The sequence below is a fragment of the Talpa occidentalis genome, unplaced genomic scaffold (genome assembly GCF_014898055.3).
Source record: "Talpa occidentalis isolate TD23 unplaced genomic scaffold, MPIMG_talOcc4v2.1 talOcc4.9, whole genome shotgun sequence".
In the NCBI taxonomy this organism is placed as follows: domain Eukaryota; kingdom Metazoa; phylum Chordata; class Mammalia; order Eulipotyphla; family Talpidae; genus Talpa; species Talpa occidentalis.
This window is the reverse complement of record NW_023605305.1, coordinates 8064946-8091411: the sequence shown is the minus strand read 5'-3', so window position 1 is coordinate 8091411 and position 26466 is coordinate 8064946. Positions and strand designations below refer to the sequence as shown.

Sequence of the window (26466 nt, the reverse complement as noted above, 5' to 3'; positions counted from 1 at the left end):
AGACCACAATTTCCCTCTTCATCAGCTCATGCCACTCCCAGTTCAACATTCTCCAAGGGTTTCTGGCACACCTAAAACCCGATCCTTTCCTACTCACTAGGTCCAAACAATCTGACCCCTAACACCACCCTAAAATGTACCCTCTCCACAAATATATTAGTTTCTTGTTTTTCTGCCCTATTAAAATGTAAGCTATTTGAAAATCAGGACACTGTTTTGTTGGTCATATCCCAAATGTCTAACCAGCCTGCTAGATAAATAATGCCCAAGCATTTGTTGACCCAAAGGACAGAGGAGTTTGTGGAAGCAGTGGATTTTTTTTTAAAATAAAGATTTATTTATTTATGCATACAAGAACCGGGGCACAGGCCAGAGGAGCGTGGGGTGAGAGGATTCACCAGAGACCGACTGGGGAGCAGAACAGGCAGATCTACCGAAATACACAGCGGGTGAATCAGGAGAAGTCTGTTGCGCCAAGTGGGTAGCTCCCTGGCCAGGGATCGTACTCCGTGCTGCAATGGCTCTGGATAGCTCCATAGGTTGCGTCTTAACCCAGGGAGGCCCAGCAGTGGATATTTTTAGGTTCAATTTTGAGAGGGGGATGGGAATGATTTATTCTGGGTATATTAACTTTTTTATTAAATAATGTATATACCTCCTTTATTGAGATACATACAACGTAATATTGGTAAGTGATACATAGTAAGTCAACATCCATCATCTTGCAAAGTCACAATTTTTTTCTTGTGATGATATCACTCTCTTAGCAACTTTCAAGTATGGGATACAGTATTGTTAACCTTAGTCACACACTGTCCATTACTACATTTCAACTTGTCCACCTTCCAATGATCTTGTACAACAGCAGGTTTAAAAGGTTTCCAAATAACACCCTCCTCATTCTCCCTTCCCCTCTACCATCCTGCCATATTTTACCACTCTTATCTTTATGAGTAGAAGATAAAAGTGGAAGAAATTCAGAACAGAGCAAACAGAAAAAAAGGATCAGGGCTGTACCCCTAATAAAAATATCTTTATGATGGGCAATCAAACAGGAAGAAAGCCTGAGCAAAAAAAGCAGTGAAAGGAGGAACACCTAGGGCCTGCTGTGATTTCCTGGGAAGGAACAGAAACCGACCCCGTGCTGGTATACACTCAGAGGGGTGCTCACAGTGAATTCAGGCTTTGAAAGGTTTTCTTCCTGAATTCACATTTCCCATTTGTCAAGCTAGGAGGTGGAGCTAGAAAATCATCCCTGCTTCCCTTCCAGGTTGCTCTGCTACATTACCATTTATAATATTTCCTCATGTTTCTTCATAGCTCTCATAGCAAGACTGCCTGACACAGAACCTAAAAAGCACTGCACTTAAACTGGAAAAGAAAAATGATTCTAGTATGACTGCTCTCAGAATTTGCACTGACATGAGGACCAGAACTTTGCAGGAATCTACTTCCCTCCAAAACCAAGTAATTCTGATGAGCAAAGGATGATTCAGAAAGCTTGTAGGTTCAATCATACTACTAGAGAAAATATTGTTAGTTCCTACTCTCAACCTGAAAAGTTAAAACAAGTTACAACAGATTCTGTCACACTATCAAACCATTCACACTGTAGCCCATAGCAGAAGTACACCAAAATCAATTGACTGTGTGAAATATAACCACAGACTCATAATCACTTGTGGGACTGCTTGGAAAAAGCACCAGAAATCTGAAGTGGCAAGTGTCACAGGTCAAGATGTATGGCAGGAAAGAAGAGCCATGCCAGGAAATGCCTTAGAGGCAGCTCTCACAAGACGGCATCAACACCGTGTAGTTACCTTAATAAAACCTGGACAGCCATATTATAATAGCAGACAGCTACCACTGACCTTCTACCAAGAGGCAGCACATTAGATTCTCTCAGTTCCCACTTAACCCTTGTATCCGCTCATGTAAGTTTCACGTTCATTTTATGAGGAAGGCATCATGTGTCTCATTTTTGGACAAAGAAACAGATGCAGGGTTACGTGACCTGAGACTACACAGCTACTGATATTAAAAAGAGAACTGGGAATGGAATCACAATCCTTACTTTAAAATCCAGAAGTACTTTTCCCTAGTTCCGGGTACAACTTCCCCAATCTGAAGTCCCAAAGTAGCCTGGTGAATTAGCTGGGAGCCATCAGAAGTGTTAAGTTGTCCATTCACCACAAAGGGGATATACCCACAGCAGGATCAAAACACCATCCACAGCTCAACATGGCGCCTGCCCTGAACATGAAGAAAGGAACAACTACCAAATCCTCACTCTCTGGATTCCCATTTCATCTAACTGTTCAGTTAACACAGTATTTCTTCCACAGACATTATAATGTTTAAAAAGCGTGCAGCCTGATATAGCAATACTAAGAGCTAAGATCCAGATAACCACAAACATCAAGCATGTATTTGAAACACTATTATCTGCCCCCAAAAATACTAGACTGGAAAACATGAGTAAAGAGCAAATAGTTTTTCCACTGACAAAGCAGTAGGCAGGTATTCCATTTTAGTCCCAGAACACAAGCGAGATAAACAAAGGCCTAGCTGAAATTATAATTCCCACCAAAAACCCTGATTTCATTTTGTGAGGATAGGTTTAAGAGTCTAAGAAAAACAATTATTCTGAAGCTTAAGTCCCAAAATAAATCTGAATGGTTTCTAGCTTAAATTGAGTGGCTACTATACCAACGGTCTAAAATTTCTACTAGTCAAACCGAAATGAGTTTTGGTAGTGACACAGGTGATGCTTTCCACACTTATTATGCTGATTTCAAAGGCCAGAAAGCTCAAAACAAATGCCAAGTTTTGCCAGTTACATGAACACACAACAGGAAAATTTATACTGCCCCAAGTCTTAATCTGCAGAGCTGGCACAACTGCTGTACTTACCCCAGAGGAGGCACCCTGGAGACTGAATTCTAATCTTAACCAACGATTAACAATCGACTAATTAATGCAATTCAAAACCTGTAAGCATGATGGCAAATGTTTTCTGGTCTCTTAATGAGTACCTTCAACCAACAGAAAATTTGACCATACATTTCTAGCACCAAGGACCAGACACTGGCCACAAAACCCTTGAAATCGTATCTAAAGAGCTTCATAATGGTATCTACCGTGAGCTGAGGGCATACTATACGCCAAGTAGTCTACATATAGGATCCTATATACCAGTCTGACTTTCACAGCCCTCTGGAGGATAATGTGGTTATGGTTACTAGTAGCCGTTCAAAATACTTCACAATTCCATAGCTAAGCATTTTCCCTGAGAAAATAATCAGAAATAGGGACAAACCCTTAAATATATAGGTATCCATGAGCATGCTACTCATTCATTGCTTCCAATTTCCTCCAATTCAGATGTCCAGCAGTAGGGAAACTGTTAAACTGCTACGGTGCCCACTGAAATCATAAATTTGAAGAATCTGAAATGTTATGGGAAAACTGCTGATAATGCAGTGTTGACTGAAGAAAGTAAAATATGAAATTGTTTATATACTTTAGGCCATCCTGTGTGAAAGATAGATTATAACTATAAAAAGGGGGGGAAGCTTAGAAAAATACATTAAGTAAACTATCGTTATCTCTCCATTATTAACACGTGATTGTATTCTTCTTTATTCTTTGTTTATGTTACAAGTTATGTACAAAATGTAGTATTTGTGAGGAAAAAATACACAAAAATCACCTGAAAAATTAACAAGTCAAAACCAGCTACAGTAGGAAACTTCAGTTCCCAATGCGCTAAAATACTGTTTTACAAACAAGTCCCACAGCATGCAGAACTGTATCACCAGGTTCAGAGAGTTACTGCTATTACTGAGTATTTAAATAAGCCTTTGAGAGTCTTTACACATTCTGTACACTTTTTTTTTTTTTTTAACCACATGCCACCTACAGGGGTAAAGTATAACGATGTTTCAAAAATGCAAAGACATTAATTAAAATGAAGCTAAGTTCTGATAGCTGTTTGAAGTTCACCAAGCCAACTCTGCATCAAAGCATCAAAGCAAGGCATGACTGGCGTCCAGGCCCACGCTCCCATGAAGAGCTGGAGCATGCCCAGCTTTAATCACATGTATGAGGAGTGAGGGTTTCTATTCTAAATTTGTTACCACTGCATTATAACTACTATAATCTGACTAGAGCTATTAAAAATTAACACCTTTCCAAGTGTATGCTTATGCTCAATTGATAAGAATGATGTGACCAAATTCTAAACCAGTGATCCTTAATGTGGGGCAGGCATATGAGGCAATTTCTTAAGGCTGTAGGAAGGAACCAGAAAATATAACTTTCATTTTCATTTATTGTAACTCATCTTTCCTTGCATTTTACTCATGCCTGTTTACAATGTATGTAAGGTATTACTTCATGTATAGGACGTAACTGATGTTCAGTGTATCACTTATAGGCACATATTTAATACATATATTAGTTCTCATATATATATATATAAATATATAAAATGTACTTCACAAAGATGTACATTCTAAAACGTTTACTGAGGATCCATGACTGAAAAAAACTTAGCAGATTGAAGGTCCTAACACCAAGGGACAGGAAAAGAATAGCCAGAAAAAAAATATTCCTTTTAGAAATGGAGGTGAAGGAAGAAGGGAGATGGTAAGTAAAAGGAGTGAGATCAACAGACCAGAATTTCCAGACAAGGGAGGGTGAGTAATATGGGAGAACCCTGGGAGGTACAGGTGGGGAGAAGGACCTCAAGTAAATGAAGAAGTTATATTTGCGGGTAAAAACTATAATGATGTTTACTATTATGTTTTGGTGAAAGGAAATGACTCAAGTGTCTAGGGTGGATCCTGTTCCTGCCTGATGGGCAAGCAACTGAAAGAAAACCGACCACCAGACATCCTAAAATAGATACTGTGTTAGGTTACAATGGCGCCAACAGAACAAACTCGAAAAACAGGAGCGGCTTACTGCTATATAATACAGGCTTAGCACTAGTTGGAGCCCAGGTTTCCATATGCTAATTTGCTTTGGGAAGTCAGTAAATGCCAAAACTCGACCTAATGAATAAGAATTTGGAGCTAGCCTAATTGTTCAATTAGCCTCCCAAGCTGGCAGAGGACAGTGCCTGCCCTGACCATGCAATTAATTCTTTCAGGCTAATGCCCTCTTTAATTATTTGTTTCTGCCATCTCAAAAAGTGCAGGAATAAAGACAAGCTCAATCTTTATCTTTTCCTTAGCCCCAATAACAACCAAATCAATTTCCACTTTAATATTTTATTTCTCCAACCAGCGGCTGATTATTATCAGTGCCTGAAGCATAGTAGGGAAAGAACCAGTGAAAAAGTCACGTTCAAAAAGGGTTGGTTCTCCCTACTAAAGTCAGCCTAATTGTCCTCTCCTAGTTCTACACTTGAGGGATTCACTGACGAGGAACTGGTGCCAGAGTTTGTGGATTAGCTTTTTACAGAAGTTGCTAGAAAAAACAACCCTTTAACCAATGTCTCTAACTTTTACCAGACTGCGTATCTGAGTGACACTTTGCACTCTGAAATAAATTCTTTCTTGATACTCAGCATTATGCCAAAGTTCTAAAGTTCACATAGAGAAAGGCATCATACCCACTTCTGAACAAAATATTGACACATTTATTTATCTTAACAAAGGGCAGAACGAGCAGTAGTTGGGCAATAGCTTTTGGAACTATTTCATAACTGCAATAGGGAAATCTAGATTTACATTTTGGGGCGTTGGAGGACTTCTATAATTTCCCTAATGTTTAGACTATGTCCTGAAAGGCCCCACTGATCAAGCCACGATTGAAAGGTTTCAGCGTGAAGGCTACAGACGTCTTCCTAAGTCTTTTTGGTGGCAGTCCCAACGTATTTTGAAAATAAATTACTTAATTAAAATGTCAGGGCAGCTGAACTTCTTCCCAGACGGGCAGGAGAATGAGACAACCAAGTTACCGAGAAGATTACCAGGCCATTTGCAAGAAAGATCCTCATAAACTGAGGTTTGCACTGACCCAAACTCTGAACTGTAACCTGAATGAAGAGGGATTTCAGGATCCTACCAGGGAAGAAAGGAGAAACAGTTTGAGTTGAATCAATAATTGCCTTAAAAAAAAAAACCAGAAACGCATGTGGTCGTGAAGAGAGAACATTCCCAATGGCCTCCACACCAGGTAGGGCAAGTCTCAAACTTTCCTTGCTCCCCTAAAGCGCAAATCTGTACATTTCAGGGCAGTTCAGCGCCGGCTCCCGCAGGGCTCCTCTCCAGCGGCAGGCGGACACCAGCCACCACCGTGACCCGAACTGGTCTGTCTGGTTGGGGCGCAGGACGCCCCAACTCTCACAGCCCAGGGCTGCCTCCCGGGCCGCGGCGACCTCCTCAACTCGGGACCCCAAGAGGCGCCGCAGCCGGAGCGCGGGAGTGGGGGGCCCCTCCGCCGCGGACGGCGCCCCTCGGGGGTCCCCGCGCCCCGGGCCCGCGCCGGGTGGGCCCCCGCCCGGCCCGGCCCCCCGCCCGCGCCCGGGCTGAGTGGGCGGCCGGCGGCCCCGGCGCCTCCCGCCCGCGGGGACCGGCCGGGCTCGGCCCCGGCCCCCCCGCGCCGCCCGGGCCCAGGGCGGGGAGGCCCCGCGGCGGCGCCCGAGGCCGCGGCCCGCGTACCTGGCTCTCGGCGGCGGGGATGCCGGACTCGAGCTCGCACAGCGCGCGGAAGTTGTGCAGCTCGAAGTCGGCGTCGACCTGCAGCGAGAAGGTCACCTCGGAGAGGTCCCTCCGCACGCAGTACACCGTGAGCTGCATGCCGGCCGGGCGCGCGGCGGCGGCGGCCTGGCGGCGGCGGGCGCGGCCTCCCGCTCCTGCTCCTGCGCGCGGCGACTCGCTCCCTCCGCCCGGCGAGCTCGGCCGCCGCCGCCCGCCCGCGCCGCGTCTGTGCAGCCGCCCGCGCCCCGCGCCGCCGAGCGCGCCCCGCCCCGCCCCGCCCCGCCGCGCCGCGCCGCGCGCTGCCGTAAAGCACCCGGCCCGCCGGCGCGACACCGCGCGAGGGCGGGGCGGGAGGGGCGGGGGGAGAAGGGCGGGAGGGGGCGGGGCGGGAGGCTAAGGGGAATTGGGAAGGGCGGGGCGGGCGGGGAGGGCAGGGGAGAGGAGGGGAGGGCGGGCAGGAGGGGAGGGCGGGCAGGAGGGGAGGGGGGCGGGAAGGGGGGCACTGGGAAGGGAGGGGAAGGGGGGCAGGGAGAGAGGAGGGGAGGGGGAGGGAGGGAGGGCAGGGGAGGGCAGGGGAGAGGAGAGCAGGGGAGGGAGGGGTGGGAGGTGAAGGGGAACTGGGAGGCAGGGCAGGGGACAGGAGGGTAGGGGAGGGAGGGGAGGGCAAGGGAGAGGAGGGGAAGAGAAGGGAGGGGAGGGCAGGGGAGAGGAGAGCAGGGGAGGGCAGGGTGGGAGGTGAAGGGGAACTGGGAGGGGAGGGCAAAGGAGAGAAGGGGAGGGCAAGCGGGGGAGGGCAGGGGAGGGGGGGCAGGAGGTGAAGGGGAACTGGGAGGGGAGGGGAGGGCAGGGGAGGAGGGGGAGGGCAGGGGAGGAGAGGGGAGGGCAGGGGAGGAGAGGGGAAGGCAGGGGAGGAGAGGGGAGGGCAGGGGAGGAGAGGGGAAGGCAGGGGAGAGGGGAAGGCAGGGGAGGAGAGGGAAGGCAGGAGTTGGTGGGGTGGGAGGTTAAGGTGAACTGGGAGGGAGGGGGAGTTCAGGAAAGGGAGGGGTCAGGACAAGGGAGGCGAGGGGAGGGCAGGGCAGGGGAGGGGAAGGGAGCACAGAAGAGCAGGGAAGGGAGGGAGGGACCCAAAAGAAGGGGCAAACCAACTGACTGAGTAACTGACAAGGGCTCCACCTTCTCCTTTACTCCTGCAGCCGGCGTGTATGAAGTGCCTGCCTTGTGCTAGGTGCTTGGGGAGACAAAACCAGAAAATTACCGGGTCTCACCTTTACAGAAATCTCAAACGAGTACAGAGACGGAGAACTCAGCATAGGATCTAAAACATATTTTCCCGAAGCAGGAAAATTTCAGGTGAATTCCCTTCCTGTCCCCATGATTTAGATTTAAACCCAGTTCATAGCACCCAGCTGGCCATGCCCACCCCTTCCTCTGCAGCCCTGCCCAGAAGCCCTGCCTGCACGCTGCCCTGCCAGCCGCAGGGTGATTTTTTCAGTTCCTCCGATGCCCCGTACCCCTGCCTTGTAAATAGTTCTTTCTGTTTGGACTGTGTCTCTTTCCTGACCCAGGCAACCCCAGTGCCGAGTGCAGGGCCTGCACTGGACACAGCTTAGAACCCACTGATAAGATCGTTGCTACTTTAATGGCCTGTTTACCGCCGCAGAACTGATGAGTAACAGAAACCCAGAACAGGATGAGTCAGAAAACCAAAACTGGAAGAAAAATGTAAAATGGACCTGAGACTGATAGGGTGCCATTCACCCCCAATATTCCCATTCATCCATGAAATAGGGGACCCCTCTTTTGTTACCATGGGAGGGGAGGAAGGCTTTGGAGGCAGGTAAGTGGGTAGACTTGGTGGCAAGAAAGTGAGAATGGCCAGCTGACGACTTGATTTCTTTGTAAAGGAGGAGGCAGAAGGGAGAATGTGGAGGAACAGGGGGGTCAAGAAGAGGGTTAGCAGCAACAAGAAACAGAAAGCTTGAGTATCAGTTACTTAAACAAATAAGAGCTTATTTTTCTCACTGGGTAGAGAGCCTGGAGGTAGACAGCTGCAGTGGTTCAAGGTTCAATGATACCAAGGCCGTGTGTCTGCAAAGCTCTTTGCTTTTTCCTGAGGGTCACAATACGGCAGGCTGCCTCCATGCCGTACATCGTTTTCCTATTCAAAGCATCATTTTCCTATTTAAGCCATCATTTTCTTATTCAATTTCCTATTTCTCTTCCTGTCACAGTTCCCCAGAAGATTTCTTTTTAAAAAATATTTATTTTATTTATGCATACAAGAACTGGGGTACAGGCCAGAGGTGTGGGGGGGGGGTGAGAGGATTCACCAGAAACAGACTGGAGAGCAGAACAGGCAGACTGACTGAAATACACTGCTGAGGGGAGCAGTGGGCGAGCCAGGAGAGGTCTGCGGCACCATGTGGGTAGTTCCCTGGCCGGGGATCAAACTCGTGCTGCAGTGGCTGCGGATAGATTCATAGATTGCATCCATGAGCCACCAGGGCGGCCCCCCCCCCCAGAAGATTTCTGCTTATATTTCTCTGACCAGAACTGTGTCACACAGATGCAAAAAAAAGGCTATAAGAGTGAGCGTTGAGCTTTTCTTTAAAAGACATGGATTGGGGCCTCCCTGGTGGCACAAGAGGTTAAGTAGCAGCACTGTGAAGCTATCTGCAGCCACAGCAGGCTGAGTTGGGTCCCTGGCCAGGTAGCTGCCCACATGGTGCAGCAGACCTCTCCTGGCTCGTCTGCTGCTCCCCTCAGCACGGTATTTCAGCAGATCTGCCTGTTCTGCTCCCCACTCTTGTCTCTGGTGAGTCCTCTCACAGCCCCTCTCCCCCAACCTCTGGCCTATACCCCAGCTCTTGTATGCATAAATAAATAAAATAAATCTGTTTTTTTTAAAGATTTATTTATTTATGCATACAAGAACTGGGGTACAGGCCAAAGGTGCAGGGAGTGACAGGATTCACCAGAGACAGAGTGGGGAGCAGAACAGGCAGATTGACTGAAATACACTGCTGAGGGGACCAGCAGGCGAGTCAGGAGAGGTCTGCTGCGCCATGTGGGTAGCTCCCCGGCCAGTCTGGGATCAAACTCATGCTGCAGAGGCTGTGGACAGCTTCATAGGTTGCGTCTTCACCCCTTGTGCCACCAGGGAGGCCCCAATCATCAGCCTTTTGAGACTTTGCAGCTGAGGCCCCAGACATATTGGGCAATCTCCACTGCAAAGTCCTCATCAAGTGAGGTTCTTGCAAACTGCAACTTTAAGTGAAACAAGGTATCCTTGCTATTTCCTCCCACATCTGCCAGGATTGTGTTTTTTCTCATCAAGGAGAAACATAAAAAAGGATATTGGAAACAACATTACTTGGGGACCTGCTGTACTCTGTTTTTTTGAATTTCTGACCACAGAATCTGTGTGCATAGTGAAAGGGTTATTTTACATGACTACTTTGGGGTGATTTGTTACAAAACAACAATAACTGATACAATGAACACAGGCCCAGCCAACAAACTCTTAAAAGAGAGATTTTTGTTGCAGTATAGTGTAGAAAAAGAAAAGTGCAAATATCATAAGTATTGCTTAATGAGTTTTCACAAGCAAAACATACCTGTGGAACCAGCACTCCTCCATTCATGAAATCAAACATTATCAGTATCCCATAAGTCTCCCATATACTCCCTTTCAACTGCTAACTCTCCCCTCTGAGTGTAACTACTACTTTGACTTTTAACAGCACAGATTAGTTTTGCTTGTTTTTCTACCACATAGAAATGATCTAGGCAGTCTATAGTCTGGTGTCTGACTTCTTTCACTCAATATTAAGTGGGTTTCTTCTGAACTATTTTTTTTTAAGATTTATTTATTTATTTATACAAGCACTGGGTACAGTCAGAAGCGTGCGAGGGTGAGAGAATTCACCAGAGCCAGAGCAGAACAGGCAGACTGACGAAGTACACTGCTGAGGGGAGCAGCGGGTGGCAGGAGAGGTCTGCACGCCATGTGGAACCCTCGCCCAGTGGCCGGGGATGGAACCAGCGCTGCAGAGGCTGCGTGCGGACAGCTTCGCAACCCAGTGCTCTGCCGCTGCGCCACCAGGAGGCCCTTTTCTGTACTATTACGTATAATTATAACTTGTAAATTTTGATTGCTTATAAATTTGTTTGTCCACTCTGTTGATGGGCATATGAGGAGATACATTTTTCCTTGAACCATTTTCAATTTGAGTGTCCAAAATTTGCATCCAAAAGAGTCCTATAGTAATCCCACATCTGCAAACCCAGGCAATTCTGAGCTCCTGACATTTGAATATATTCCAGTCATTAAGTAATAAAAGAACGTTTGAGTTGGGCCTCCCTTGTGGCACAGGGGTTGAAGTCTCAGTGCTATCAAGCTATCAATAGCCATTGCAGCATGAGTTCGATCCCCGGCCAGGGAGCTACCCACATGGCACAGCAGACCTCTCCTGTCTCACCCGCTGCTCCCCATCAGCAGTGTATTTCAGTAGATCTGCCTGCTCTGTTCCCCACTCTCTCTGGTGAACCCTCTCACTCCCCACACCTCTGTCCTGCATCCCAGTTCTTGTATGCATAAATAAAATAAATCTTAAAAAAAAAAACATTTGAGTTATCCATTCTGTCATTCAATATGTATTTTGAGCACCTACTATATAGGCAGAATATCATTTAAGTAGAGGGATTTGCAACCTAATTGGACAAACAGGCCCCTGCCTCATAGATTGTCCATTCTAGTGGAAATGACAGACACAAACACAAATTAAAACAATAAACACATACTCTGATAAACACTAAATAGCTAATAAACAGCATGCTGAAACAATAAATAGCGTGTTATTCATTGTTCAGGATGGAACTGTGTGGAATGAACACATCTTAGATGGATGTTTCAGTGAAAACCTCTGAGGAGATGCTATGTGAACTGAGATCTGGCATATAGAATTGAGCCATCTGAAGAACTTCAAGGATGATTTTTCAAGCAAGATAGATAGGGAACATGAAGGTCCCTAAATGAAAAAGACCTTGATCTCCTGTTAGAAGAAAGGTTAGTGGGGCTGGAGTGAGTAGGAGAGAGGGAAAATGATAGACAAGGTTGGTGAAGTGATAAGGCACCAGATCATGTAATGCCTTATATGTCATAGGGAGGCATTTGAATTTTTTTTTTTTAATAAGCATGTTCCATTTATTTATTTGTCTGCTTGTTGTTTTTTTGTTTATACATGCACTGGGTACAGTCAGAAGCGCGGGAGGGTGAGAGAATTCACCAGAGCCAGAGCGGGGAGCAGAGCAGGCAGAAGACCGAGTCCACTGCTGAGGGGCAGCAGCGGGCGGCAGGAGAGGTCTGCGCGCCATGTGGGACCCTCCTCCGTGGCCGGGAGCAGCCGGGGATCGAACCGGCGCCGCAAGGTTGCGGGCAGCTTCGCAACCAGCGTTCACCGCTGCGCCACTGAGGCCCGGGAGGCATTTGAATTTTAAACCAAATGCAATGACAAGCCAGTATGAGGGCACTAACTATATAATCAGATTTATGGTTTTTTTTTTTTTAAAGATTTATTTATTTATTTATTTATACAAGCACTGGGTACAGTCAGAAGCGCGGGAGGGTGAGAGAATTCACCAGAGTCAGAGAGGAGAGCAGAGCAGGCAGACTGATGAAGTACACTGCTGAGGGGAGCAGCGGGCAGCAGGAGAGGTTTGCGCGCCATGTGGGACCCTCACCTGGCGGCCGGGGATCGAGCCGGTGCTGCAGAGGCTGAGGGCAGCTTCGCAACCCAGCGCTCAACCACTGCGCCAACGTGGAGGCCCAGATTTATGTTTTTAAAAATGTGCATTTTTAAATAAGCCTTCACATTTCTGATCAATAAATTTTCAATAAGACAATGCAATGGAGGAAAGAATAATGTCTTTAACCAATGGTATTGGGACAACTGGATATCCACATGGGAAAGAATGAAGTTGGACTTCTAGCTCATGCCATATACAAAGTAACTCAAAATGGATCACAGACTTAAGTGTAAGAGCAAAAATTATAAAACTCTTGGAGGAAAATATAGAGGTAAATCTTTTTTTTTTAAATTGTTATTGAAGTACCTTTTTGTTAAATTTTATTTATTTATTTATTTATGCAAAGAAGAACTGGGGTGCAGGCCATATTTGTGGGGGAGTAATGAAAGGATTCACCAGAGACAGAGTGGGGAGCAGAACAGGCAGCTCCATGAAATACACTGCTGAGGGGAGCAGCAGGGAGACAGGAGAGGTCAGCTGCATCATATGGATTAGCTCCCTGGCCAGGGATTGAACTCATGCTGTAGTGTCTGGTGATAGCTTGATAGCACTGAGACTTTAACCTCTGTGCCACAAGGGAGGCCTGAAGTACCATTTTTCAATTAATTTTTTTCTTATATCATTGTAGTCCTCATAGTTCTCCTGCCATGAAATATCACTATTTTATATCCTGACTAGTGTTTTTTTTTTTTTTTAAAGATTTACTTATTTATTCATACAAGAACTGGGGTACAGGCCAGAGGTGTGTGGGGTAAAAGGATTCACTAGAGACACAGTAGGGAGCAGAACAGGCAGACTGAGTGAAATACACTGTTGAGGAGAGCAGCGGGCGAGTCAGGAGAGGTCTGTTGCACCATGTGGATTGCTCCCTGGCTGGGGATAGAAATCATGCTGTAGTGGCTGCGGATAGTTCCATAGATTGCATCTTAACCCCTTGCGCCACCAGGGAGACCCTCCTTGCACAATATAGGATTTCTTTTGCGCCCACAGGTGTAGTCACCGTAGGTAGCCCTCCCACTGCTGAAGTACACACAGTCCGTTGTGTTCTTCCCCACATCTCCTTGTTTTCAACCCTCTCTATCCTCCCTCTCACCCCCTAAGAGCTGAATACCTATGATCAATTTTTCAAGGGTTGGTGATAAAGCTTGTCTTTGTCTGACTCTTTGTTTGGCTTTTATATAGTCCACATAAAAGTCACACTATCTAATATTTATCTTTCTCTTGGTTTATTTCCCTTCTAGCTCTATCCATGTTGCTGTCAATGGTGAAGTGGCATGAATTTATCTCTTTGACTGCTGAGTAGTATTCCACTGTGTTTACATATACCATATCTTCTAGATCTACTCATCTGCTTTTGGGCACTTAAGTTGTTTCCCTATCTGAGCTATTGTAAGTAGTGCTGCTATAAACATGGGAGTGTAGTTTTCCTTTTGAATTAATGTTTTTGTATTTTGGGGAGTAGGTGCCTAGAAGTAGGATTGCTGGGCCATATGGCAGATCCATTTTTAGTCTCTTGAGAAACCTCCACACTGCTTTCCCCTGGGGCTGGACCAGTCTATTCCCACCAACACTGTAAGAAGGTTCATTTTCCTCCATAGATAGGCATAAATCTTTGTAACTTTATGTTAGGCAAAGCCTTCTTAGATATGACAAAGCATATATCAAAAAAAGAGAGAGAAAGATACATTGGACTTCATCAAAATGATAATTTTTTAAAAGATTTATTTATTAATGCATACAAGAGCTGGGGTGCAGGCCAGAGGTGCGGGGGTGGGGAATGAGAGGATTCACCAGAGACAGAGTGGGGAGCAGAACAGGAGGATCCACTGAAACACACTGCTGAGGGAAGTAGCAGGCAAGACAGGAGAGGTCTGCTGCAACATGTGGGTCAGCTCCCTGGCCTGGTATCGAACTCGTGCTGCAATGGCTGCTGATAGCTTCATAGTGCTGAGACTTAATCCCTTGTGCCACCAGGGAGGCCCAGAATGATAAATTTTTATTCTTCAAAGGACACCTTCAAGCAAGTGAAAAGACAATGCACAGAATAGGACACAATATGTGCAAATCATACATTTGATAAGACACTTGTATCTAAAATGTACAAAGAGGGCCTCCCCGTGGCGCAGCGGTTGAGCGCTGGGTTGCGAAGCTGCCCGCGGCCTCCGCGGCGCCGGTTCGATCCCCGGCTGCTTCCCGCCACCAGAGAGGGTCCCACATGGCGCGTAGACCTCTCCTGCCGCCCGCTGCTCCCCTCAGCAGTGTACTTCGTCCTTCTGCCTGCTCGCTCCCCGCTCTGGCTCTGGTGAATTCTCTCACCCTCCCACGCTTCTGACTGTACCCAGTGCATGTAAACAAAAAAAAAAAAAAAAAAAAAATGTACAAAGAACTCCTACCACTCAACAATAGACAAATTTTAAAAACGTCCAATTTTAAAAATGGACAAAGGGGGCCTCCCCTGGTGGCGCAGGCAGTTGAGCACTGCACTGTGAAGCAGTCCGCAGCCTCTGCAGTGCTGGTTCGATCCCGGCCGGCCAGCCGGCGAGGGTCCCACATGGCATGACAGACCTCTCCTGTCTTGCCCACTGCTCCCCTCAGCAGTGTATTTCGGTCAGTCTGCCTGTTCTGTTCCCCACTCTGTCTCTGGTGAATCCTCTCACCCTCCCGCGAATCTGGCCTGTACCCCAGTTCTTGTATAAATAAATAAATAAATCTTTAAAAAAATGGACAAAGGGTCCAAAGAGATATTTATGTAAAGAATGAAATGAAAATATGGATCTCCCCTGGTGGTGCAGGCAGTTGAGTGCAGTGCTGGGAAGCTCTCTGCAGCCTCTGCAGTGTGGGTTCAGTCCCAGCAGGCTGGCGAGATACCCACATGGCACAGCAGACCTCTCCTGTCTTGCCTGCTGCTCCCCTCAGCAGTATATTTCGGTCATTCTGCCTGTTCTGTGCCCTCCTCTGTCTCTGGTGAATCCTCTCACCCTCTTGCACATCATCTGGCTTGTACCCTGGTTCTTGTATGCATGAATAAATAAATCTTTTAGAAAAACAACTGACACATGATTTCACTTTAAAAAAAAAAAAAGAGAATGAAATGAAAATATGTCCGCTATCCTTAGCCATCAGAGAAATGCAAATCCAACTACAGTGAGACACCTTTTCATATTCCCTAGGTTGGCTAGAATCACAGAGACAGATAATAACAAGTGATCATTAGGATATGGAGAAACAGGAGCCCTGATACAGTGCTGTTGGGGATTTAAAATGGTATAGCCACTTTGGAAAATAGTTGACAGTTCCTCAAAAAGTTAAGTATCGAGTCATTATATGATCCAGCATCTGTAAAATATAAGAGAATACATCTACACAAAAACAAATGTTCATAACATTATTCAGATCAATTGAGAAGCACAAACAACCCAACCATCCATCAACTGATGAATGAAAAATAAAAGGTGGTAGGTATATTCAATGGACTATTACTTGACAATAAAAAAGAAGCATTGGTAGATACCACAACATAGAACCTTGAGAACATTATGTTAAATGAAAGAAATCAGTCTCAAAAGATACATGATACATATGACCACCCTCTCTGGTCATATCACCCAGTGATATGACATATCCAGAAAAGACAAATTCATAGAGATCAGAACATATTAATGGTGCCTAAGGTTGGTGGGAGGTGGGGGAGATAGAAGATGTAGCAAATGACTGTGAAGGGATACAGAGTTCCTTTTTGGGGTGATAAAATGCCCTAAAATTTATTGTAGGGATAGTTATTAATATAGTAATATTGAATATACAACCACTGAATTCTAGACTTTAAGTGGGTGATTCATATGCTGTGTGATTTATATCTCAATAAGGCTATTATAATTTTTTTAAGTTTACCCTGGCTGCTAAGAGGAGAATGGGTTTTATTGGGGCAAAAGGGGAAACAGGAAAATGTTTAGGGGGCTATACCAGGAGTCTAGATAAGAGGAACAGTGGGCTGAGAGGTGGCAGATGGGACTGAGAAATGCAGGAGAATTAGAGATTTTGAAAAGTGAACAGGACTTGCTAATGGGTTGATTGCGGAGAATGGAGGAAAATGACTCATTAAGTAAGAGAAAGGAAAGAAAAAGTAAATACAATCAACACATCCGAGAAACCAAGATGTCCTCTGTCTGTGTACTGTACCGTGATTCAACCCAAGGTCTTAGTTCTTGGAATGGGGGATCTTCTATACCCCTGCTGCCTGGATCCATCAAGCTTGAGTGGTAGAGCCCTTTGCGAACAGACCTGCTAACCGGTCCATTGTCCCTGAACTCCTCACTCCCTACCCTGCTACCTCTCTTGAGAGGCCCACTTCTAGAGCACAGAGTTCCCCCAGCTCTTACAAATCAGCTCCTTTGCTCTCAGGCCTTCCCTGTCTGGGACTCGACTCAGTTGCGTCTTGCAATGTGGCTCAGTGTGGGCCCCCACTCCTCTCTCATCACTCTGGGAGACAGACTTTGCACCTCTGCTACTTGTGATCACAAATGACTTGAGCTATGTCTGGCCCTTGATTTTAAGTCAGCAGGGAATGGAAGAATGGCCAGAGAAGGGCTAGGTGGACAGCCACCGGGAAGAATCAGTCCCATGTATTGATCGTTGCTGAGTGTCAAGCCCTTGGCAAATGATCACGAACATTCTCTGAAAGCTCACTTTGTGCCAGACACTCTCCTGAGCACTCTACTATGTCTTATTTCATCCTTGTGAAAATCCAATAAGGTATTTTCTCCATTTTACAGATGAAGAAACTGAGGCATAAAGAGGGTCAGTCCCTGGGCCTCCCTGGTGACATGGGGGATAAAGTCTCAGTGCTATCAAACGTTCTCCAGCCACTGTGGCATGACTTCGATCCCCAGCCAGGGAGCTGACTCACATGGCACAGCAGACCTCTCCTGTCTCGCTCACCCACTACTCCCCTTAGCAGTGTATTTCAGTAGATTTGCCTGCTCCCACTCTGTCTCTGGTGAATCCTCTCGTACCCTATACCTCTGGCCTATACCCAAGTTCTTCTATGCATAAATAAATAAAAATAAATCTTATATATAGGGCTTCCTGGTGGCGCAAGGGGTTAAGACACAACCTATGAAGCTGTCGGCAGCCACTGCATCACGAGTTCGATCCCTGGCCAGGGAGATACCCACATGGCGCAGGAGACCTCTCCTGACTTACTCGCTGCTCCCCTCAGCAGTGTATTTCAATCAATCCACCTGTTCTGTACCCCACTCTGTCTCTGGTGAATCCTCTCACCCCCCACACTTCTGGCCTGTACCCCAGTTCTTGTATGCATAAATAAATAAATCTTAAAAAAAAATCATATATAGATAGATAAAGGGTCAGTCTCTTGTCCAGGGACACATTAAATAACAATTCCAGATTCCAAACCAGGCAATCTTATTCAAGTCCATGTTCTTACCCACATTTTACACCGCTACTTGTAGGACTTAATCTCACCCTTCAAAAGTCCTTAGAGATAAGAACTATTAGTTTATTCTCATTTCACAGATAAGGAAACTGAGCTGTGGAAATATTAATTTGCCCAAATCCACACAAGGAATGAATGGCAAATTCTTCAAAATGGAAGAGACTTTAAGAATAAAAGTATCTATTTCCAAACTTTAATTGATGTGCTCTGCCTGCACATTATTTGTGGAGTGACCTTGCTGTTCTAAAACCCTGACCTTCCTGAATAATTCTAGGTTCTTGCCTAATTCTCTACTAGAAGGAACAAATCAATAAAGTCATCTACCCTTGTAGGGAATTAAAGAAACTCCTACACTGGGCATCCCTGGTGGTTGAGCGCTGGGTTGTGAAGCTGTCAGGGGCCTCTGCAGCGCCGGTTCGATCCCCGGCTGCTCCCCGGCCACCGGAGGAGGGTCCCACATGGCGCGCAGACCTCTCCTGCCGCCCATTGCTCCCCTCAGCAGTGTACTTCGTCCGTCTGCCTGCTCTGCTCCCCCCTCTGGCTCTGGTGAATTCTCTCACCCTCTTGCGCTTCTGACTGTACCCAGCGCTTGTATAAATAAATAAATCTTTAAAAAAAAAAAAAGAAACTTCTACACTAAGAACTAAATCCTCTCCACCCTGAAACTTTACGTTCTTGCTTGATATTTGTAACCTGTTGCTTTTTTTCCTTTTAAGTAGGTATATTCTGTTCTTTAAAATTTTCCCTCATCGTCAGTTTCTGGTTGGGTCACTCAAAGATACCCATCTCACCTAATCTTCTTCTTTTTGAATTTATTTTTTTAAAGATTTATTTATTTATGCATACAAGAACTGGGATACAGGCCAGAGGTACAGGTGGTGAGAAGATTCACCAGAGACAGAGTGCGGAGCAGAACAGGCAGACTGACTGAAATACACTGCTGTGGGGAGCAGCGGGTGAGACAGGAAAAGTCTGCTGTGCCATGTGGGTCAGCTCCCTGGCAGCTGGGGATCAAACTCCTGCTATGCTGCAGTGGCCATGGATAGCTTCTTAGTGCTGCAACTTATCCCCTGGCGCCACCAGGGAAGAACTCGCCTTATCTTCTTTGGCATGTCAACTGAAAGCTGATACTCTTCATTTTACTCATTATGCCTTAACACAAAAACTCTTCTACTAGGTTTCCTATTTCCTAGGATCATGTGTAGATGTATAATGCAATGCCTCCTTACTTTTCCACTTATCTTTCCTAAAATCTGATAGCCTTTCAGTTCCACCGTATTCTAGGTTAACCCTTTCTCTTTATTTCTAATGTATCTTATACTCACTGGGTTATTAAAACATCTCAGGTGATGATGGCTCTAATGTCAAGGCCATATTTTGCGTAATCAGAATTTTGGAACTGGAGATCAATATGTACTTTGATTTCCAGAGTCAGCACTAGACAAAACTACAAAATAGGTCAAAGTTTGTCCTTGGCAAGCTCTGCTTTATCCTTGTTCTTTAGCTCTTGGACTTTCTCTCCATCTACTCCTATTAGTTCTTATGTGTTCCTACTCTCTTCACTGGTCTTTTCATTTTTTTCCCCAAAGATTAATTTATTTATGCATATAAGAACTGGGATGTAGGCCAAAGGTGTATGGGGTGTGTGTGAGAGAAGATTCACCAGAGACAGAGTGGGGAGCTGAACAGGTGGATCTACTAAAATACACTGCTGAAGGGAGCAGAGGGTGAGACAGGAGAAGTCCACTTCACCATGTGGGCCAGCTCTCTAGCTGGGGATTGAACTCATGCTGCAGTGGCTAGCAATAGCTTGATAGTGCTGAGACTTAATCCCCTGCGCCACCAGGGAGGCCCTTCGCTGGTCTTTTCAAAGCCTGCTTTCAAGAAAGGATTTGGACTAATTCATACTAAGGTATTAATGACTACTGAAACTCAATATGCTCTCTTAGAATATTTGCTCTTAATAGGGGATAAAGGTATTAATTGTCTGCTGCAGGTTTTTAGGGCTTCAGAGAACCTAGTGGGGAAGGTAAAATTTCTCAAGAACCTTCAAATGACAAACCTATTTAACCTACTCTGCTGACATCTGAGTGAGCTTTGTTGATCTATCCTTGATATAACTAGTTTAACACCTACCATGGTAGTTAAATTGCTCTTTCTTAATCTTTTTCTTCAGGAAACTGGTATTTTTTTTCTTCATGAAAAACTTGAGTGTGGTTCTTCTTAGAACACTGTATTGCTGTAGCCGAGGAACCTCAGGTGTCATGATTGAGTATAGAGCCAGCTTTTAAGTTACAAAGTTGATACAAAACATTCAAGAGTGGGCACTGCCCACTCTTAGAATTGCTACAACACAGTGGAAATGTTCAAAGACATAGTGACTTGTAAAAACTTTGGTCCACTCATCATAATCAGCAATAGAATGGTATTGGGCATAGATCATTTATTCATTTCTTTAACATGTAATTAATACCTACTGCCTGTTAGATATTTTTCTAGGTATTAGTGGTCTAGCAGGGAACAAGCTGAAGAGTTTATTCACGTGGAGCTTACACAGTTGGGGGTGGTAGACAAAGAACATATGAAATGTGGTGATAAAAAAGAAAGCAAGTAGCAGACAGGGTATCTTGGGAAGGGGGTGGAGATACAGGGATGGCTAAAGGCTGCTACCTGTAAAATAGCAGGGGTGGCTACTCAACACACAGTGGGCAGGGAGAGTCTATCTTATAAAGTGACATCTGAACATAGATGAAGTGTAGGATTAAATCACATGGACACCAGAATACTCGATACATGCAACAGCAAGAGAAAATACCTAAATATGGAAGCTTACTTGCCCTCTTCAAGAAACAGCATGAAGACTAGACCAGTGCCTGAGAAGACTAAATAGGAGCTCATGGGACCTGATTGTGTTGGTAAACTATTGCAAGAATCTTGGTGTTTACTGATTGAAATGGAAGCTGCTGGAGAATTTTGACCTGAGAAACGACATGACGTGACATTCACCTATGTGACATAACTAGTTTGTGCAAAACCAGACTAGTTTGAAGGCGGTTGCAATAATTCAGGTGAGAGATTATGAAGGCACTGGCCAGAGTATTAATTGTGGATGTGAATTAATGTTGAAGGTAAATCTCTAGAAGTTGCTGATGCATTGGTTATAGGATGTGAAAGAAAGGGGAATCAGAGGCCTATAAGCTATGTCCCAGTATTCCAGCATATATATATATAGTCTGTAAACTCCTCTGTTTGCTGGAGGGACATTTATTACAATGAAAGGATGTTATGGCTGATAACATGATGAGTGGACCAAAGATTTACAAGTGGCTGAGTCCTAGGAAGTCTTTGAAAAAGAGCTAGGCCATCCTCATTATCTCCTCAAATCCCTCTCATATTCTAAGTCTTTCTTATTCTCATAGTCTAAGTCTCATATTCTAAGTCTTTCTCATATTCTAAGTCTTATCCCTTTCATATTCTAAGTCAAATCCCTCTCATATTTCTAAGTCTTCAAAGGCCCGTAGAGGGGTTTCTTCACATCCTGATCTGAATTTTGGGACCTGGATTTCAAGAACTGACACCTGGATAACTAGGCTCTGTGCCTTTGCTCATTAGATGCTGAATTATTTCTTTAAATTCACAATGGACGCTTCCTTTTCCAGTAACTACTTCAACAGGATAACTCCCCTCCCCAAACTAACCAAAATTCCTCCTGCCCAGATGCAGTAGTTTTTGTGAATATTCTATAAAACATTCTGGGAATGACCCTCCCTGGTCTAGCAGACAAGAGGGCAAAGCCATCTGCAGACTTGAAGACTGTGAAGCATCTATGCAAACTCTGCAGCCTGAAGGTAAAGCCAGTCTTTTCAAGACTCACTGATGACCAAGGAGTGGGATAAAGAACACTGGGTCCCCAGCCTTAGCATCTCCACAGTGCACTTTTCAGAAAGGAAGTGATTAAACCCCACATTGGGGGCCTCCCTAGTGGGCTAGGTAGGGGTTAAGTCTCAGAACTATCACTACTAGTTTAATCCCCAGCCACATATGGTGCAGCAGACCTCTCCTGCCTCACCCACTGCTCCTCTCAGCAGTGTATTTCAGTAGATCCACCTGTTCTGCTCCCCACTCTGTCTCTGGTGAATCCTCTCAACCCCTGTACCTCTGGCCTACGCCCTAGCATGTCTACGCAAAAACAAAAAACAAAAAACAATAACAACAAAAAAAAACTAAACCCCGCACTACCTTCCTCTGTACACAGAAAACATCAACATAACTTTGTCAAAATTACTTAGAACCAGAAAGTCCCCCCCCCGAATAATTCCATTTCAATGATGCACTGTTCCTAGATATATAAACTAAATTCAAACTTGTGATGGCTGCAACATTCCTCATAGATTAAAACCTATAGGACTGCTTCTTGGGTTGAATCCTCACGTTGATTATCTAATAAAACTGCCATGAGACTTTTATTCCAGCTAACAGTTCCACTTTCCTCAAGTACCCAGTTTAACATCCTTAATTTTCACCCCTGACTTGTCACATAACTTCTTGCCATCCTAAAATTTCCTGGTATTGAACTCGCTCTGTTCCCACAGGAAGCAACTTTTAGCATCTAAAGCATCTTATTCTACAGAAATGCTCTTGGCCCACCCAACTAGACTCACCATTTATTGGGAAGGCCTCAACTAGTCTAGTCGTGCCAGCCAAGGCCAGGACTTCCAGCTAGGATGGGGCAGACACTCCAGGCACGATCCAACCACCCCATCACCTGGACCACCCTCCCAGAACTTGCTGCAAGGCGCCTGCGCCGCATCACCTGCCTGCAGCGTAGTCTCCCAATGGGCGGAGGCGTCCGGTCACGTGACCCGCGCCAGCCAATGCCCGACGTCTGCGCGTAGGCGTCCTGGTTGCTAGGCGACCCCATCTAAGCCCAGTTTCTGGCCTTTGGCTTTATCCTGAAAGGTAACTGCGGCTGTGGCTCAGGCTCCTGGACGTGCCGGTGCCTCCGAGGACTCATCGCGACTGTCGTCTTCTCTCCAACCGAAGCTCCATCCCCTTGCGCCCTTGGGCTTAAACCCGGGCGTCTCGGCCTCGGGTCTGGTTCCTGTGGGGGGTGAGCTAGCTGGAGCCAGCCAGCAGTCCCGGGCATAGCTTCCTGCAGCTTCCTTGTGGCTTATTTTGTCAAGGTTTAGTCATGCTTTGGCGAGAGATGGAGCAATAGAAACACTGTGTATTATGCGTCTGATCTGAAACGATTGTCTTGAGTAGTTGTCTGGGGGATAACAGATTTAAATGAAAAATGAAAAATAAATCAATCAATCAAAGGATATTCCCAGAAGTGAAAAAGGTCAAATACTTTGTACAAGTGGCTATCGTTGACATCTTTAAAATTAAAAGGCACAGTCTTTGGCATTCCTAGTAACGGTGGCGATCTTTTTGCTGTTCAGCATTTTCAATCCAGAAGTCCTTGCCTTGAGCCTGGGCTTTGTACTAGCTCACTGATTTTTTTAGGTTTGACTTTCTTGGGTACCATATTTGGAATAGGTTTCCCTTATTTTGTGTTAGTCATCAACTTGTGAAATAAGTTGATCAGATCTTGCTACTGCTTGCATAAGGGCGCAGGATCGGATAAATTACTTGCCAAACATCAGTGCTTCTGAAGCTTGAATGTGTAAATGCACATTATGAATTTTTTATTTATGTGTACAAGAACTGCGGTGTAGGCCGCAGAGGTGCAGGGGGTAAGTGGATTTACCAGAGACCCAATGGGGAGCATAATAGGTAGATCTACTGAAATACACTGCTGAGGGGAGCAGCAGGCGAGACAGGAGAGGTCTGCTGCACCATGTGGGTCAGGAGCCTGGCGGGGGATTGAACTCATGCTGCAGTGGCTGACAATAGTGTGATAGTGCTCTCTTTAACCCCTGCGCCACCAGGGAGACCCCAGAAATGGCTCGGTTCTTTTGGGTCTTGCCCTCAAGAATTGGTAGACAGGACCAGAGTAGTGCCAACTTGAGGGCTGATTCTTTTCCTGATGCAAAAATTACTTTATAAATATGTTTCTCAGTTTCCCGTACTAATGAGTTCTCCCAATCTGGCTAATGAGAATAGGCTCTAGTCCCTGGCAGTTGTGAGCATCAAGCAACTTTCCTCCAATCCTTTTAAGTGATTCTGCCCCCAGCCTTGGGTGCTAAGCAGCACTGTGCTGAATGCCGGAGGGGACCCTTCACAGGTCTCAGGTTCTCCCTGGTACCCTGTCCTGTGCACTCTAGTGGCCTCAGTTTCCCTGTACTCTCAGCTTCCTCTTTACTGTTTGGAGGCTCTACCTTATTCAGCCTTAGTTTCCCTGGACTGGAGCCTGGAAACACAAGGCAGTAAACTGGGGCAACACCTCATTTGTTGTACTTTTCTCAGCTATTACCCTCATTTATGGGCTGACATCCAGAGTCTTGAAAACCTTGTTTCAGGGGCCTCCCTGGTGGTGCAAGGGGTTAAGTATCAGCACTATGAAGCTGGAGCATGAGTTCGATCCCCAACCCAGGGAGGTGTCCCACATGGTGCAGCAGACTGCTCCTGTCTCACCTGCTACTCCCGTTAGCAATGTATTTCAGTAGATCTGCTTGTTCTGCTCCCCACTCTGTCTCTGGTGAATCCTCTCCCCTACACCCCAGCTCTTGTATGCAAAAATAAATAAAATAAATCTTTTAAAAACAGCAAGGTGGTGCAAGGGGTTTAGCACCACACCATGAAGGAACCTGCAGCCTCTGTAGCGCAAGTTCGACCTCCGGACTGCCAGGGATCAACCCACATGGCACAGCAGACCTCTCCTGACTAGCCCGCTGCTCCCCCCAGCAGTGTATTTCAGTTGGTCTGACTGTTGTGTTCCCCACTCTGTCTCTGGTGAGTCCTCTCACCCCCCACCCCATGTCTCTGGCCTGTACCCCAGCTCTTGTATGCATAAATAAATAAATCTTTAAAAAAATCATATTTCAGCGGTTTTTGTCCCTTGTTTTAGGTGGAAAAGTAAATCTGGCCCCTGTTTCTCCACAAGCGGAAATCCAAATATCACACCCATCTGAAGCACTTTTACCACTTGAACAATGACTGTTGAGGCTTCATGTCTGATTTATTCCAGAAGAAGCAATTGTCTTGTTTTTATATCTTACAAACTTGACCAATAGGCTGGCCCCTGGTTGATACTGAGGAAATGCTGGGGTGGATGAATAAACTATTTTGAGCAACCAGCTGTTGATCTGCTTATGGTGTTTTCTTTCAACATTTGTTGATGGCCTATTGTGATTTTCTTCTTGCCTGTCAGCAGCAAATGGAAGTGAGGCAAAATGGAAAATTCTGGGACTATTCGTGATTATAATTACCCACACAAAACACACCCTTTAACAAGCTTATTTATAGACATAAAGGACTTTTTGGGGGTGGTAGAAATATTCTAAAACTTGGGTTGGTAATGGTTGCACAAGTTTCCCCCCAAAAAAAATCATTGACTTGTACACTAAAAAATAGGTGAATTTTGTGGCATAGACAGTATGCCTAAATAAGGCATTTTTTGAAAAGCGCTTATCCTAATATTTCCCAAGAAATTTAAGGTGAAAAAGGAAGATGTCCAACACTTTATATATAGGATGGACCCAGATTTGTTCCCCCCCGCCCCCCCAAAGCCTTATATGCATTGGGTGGGGGCATGTTATGGTGGGTTTTGACTTTATGAAATGCACGTGTATTACTTATGTAATGGGAAAAAAAAAGATTTTAAAAGGAAGATTAAAATATTTTTCATTGAAAGAGAACCTCAAGCAATGCCAAGAGAACGGTGGTCTATTTTGACCTGTCTACAAGGCAGTGGATGGTATGCTAGAAGAGAAATGAGGAAGCCTGGATTGTTCTTTTTCTGTTTTCTGGACTCTGAACAAAAACACATGATTCAGCTGCTGGCCATCCTTCCTGGAAGCAGGTTCAAGTGATGAAGTATTTTCAACTTGGATCTTAGACTTAGTGTCAAAAGTGAAACTTGGAAACAATTTTCAGAGTAGCAGTAGGGGTGATAAGAGTCCAGTCCTCTTACCTATCCAGCAAGTGATGAAACTTCCTTCTAAACAAGGGTCCATTCAAGACCCTCACTGGGTAAGACCATCTTTAGCTCTCGTTGCCGGGGAGGAAATTGCCTTGCAATATACAGTGACAACACCACTTAGCACTTCCGTTTCCTTATCAAATATAGTATGTATTAATTATTTTATAGGCTAATTGGAAGGACAGGTGAGAGGAAATGTATCAAGGGTTGCATTCAGAAGGAAACTGGGATGTAAAAGCAAAGTTATAATAAAGCAGAATACTTTATCACTGATGTAATTATACTACAGGAAATTGTCTCACACATGCTTCACTTGTACGAGAGCCATCAATACCTGTACTTCAGGTATTGAACCTTCCAAAAGATCCAAGTGATGTTATTCCGGTTTGAATTCCAAGTGTGAGTTG

General features: G+C 45.3%; 1 protein-coding gene across 2 annotated transcripts in view; it reads right to left on the bottom strand.

Annotated features, from left to right (window-relative positions):
- The window catches only part of DDI2 (DNA damage inducible 1 homolog 2), a 37523-nt gene extending 30689 nt beyond the window's left edge, over positions 1-6834 (bottom strand). For both annotated transcript variants that reach the window (XM_037501207.2, XM_037501209.2), the window contains exon 1: positions 6672-6834. In XM_037501207.2, the coding sequence (XP_037357104.1) occupies positions 6672-6809 (138 nt within the window). In that variant the 5' untranslated portion in view covers positions 6810-6834. The remainder of the gene's footprint in view (positions 1-6671) is intronic.
- Between the last annotated feature and the right edge of the window lie 19632 nt (positions 6835-26466).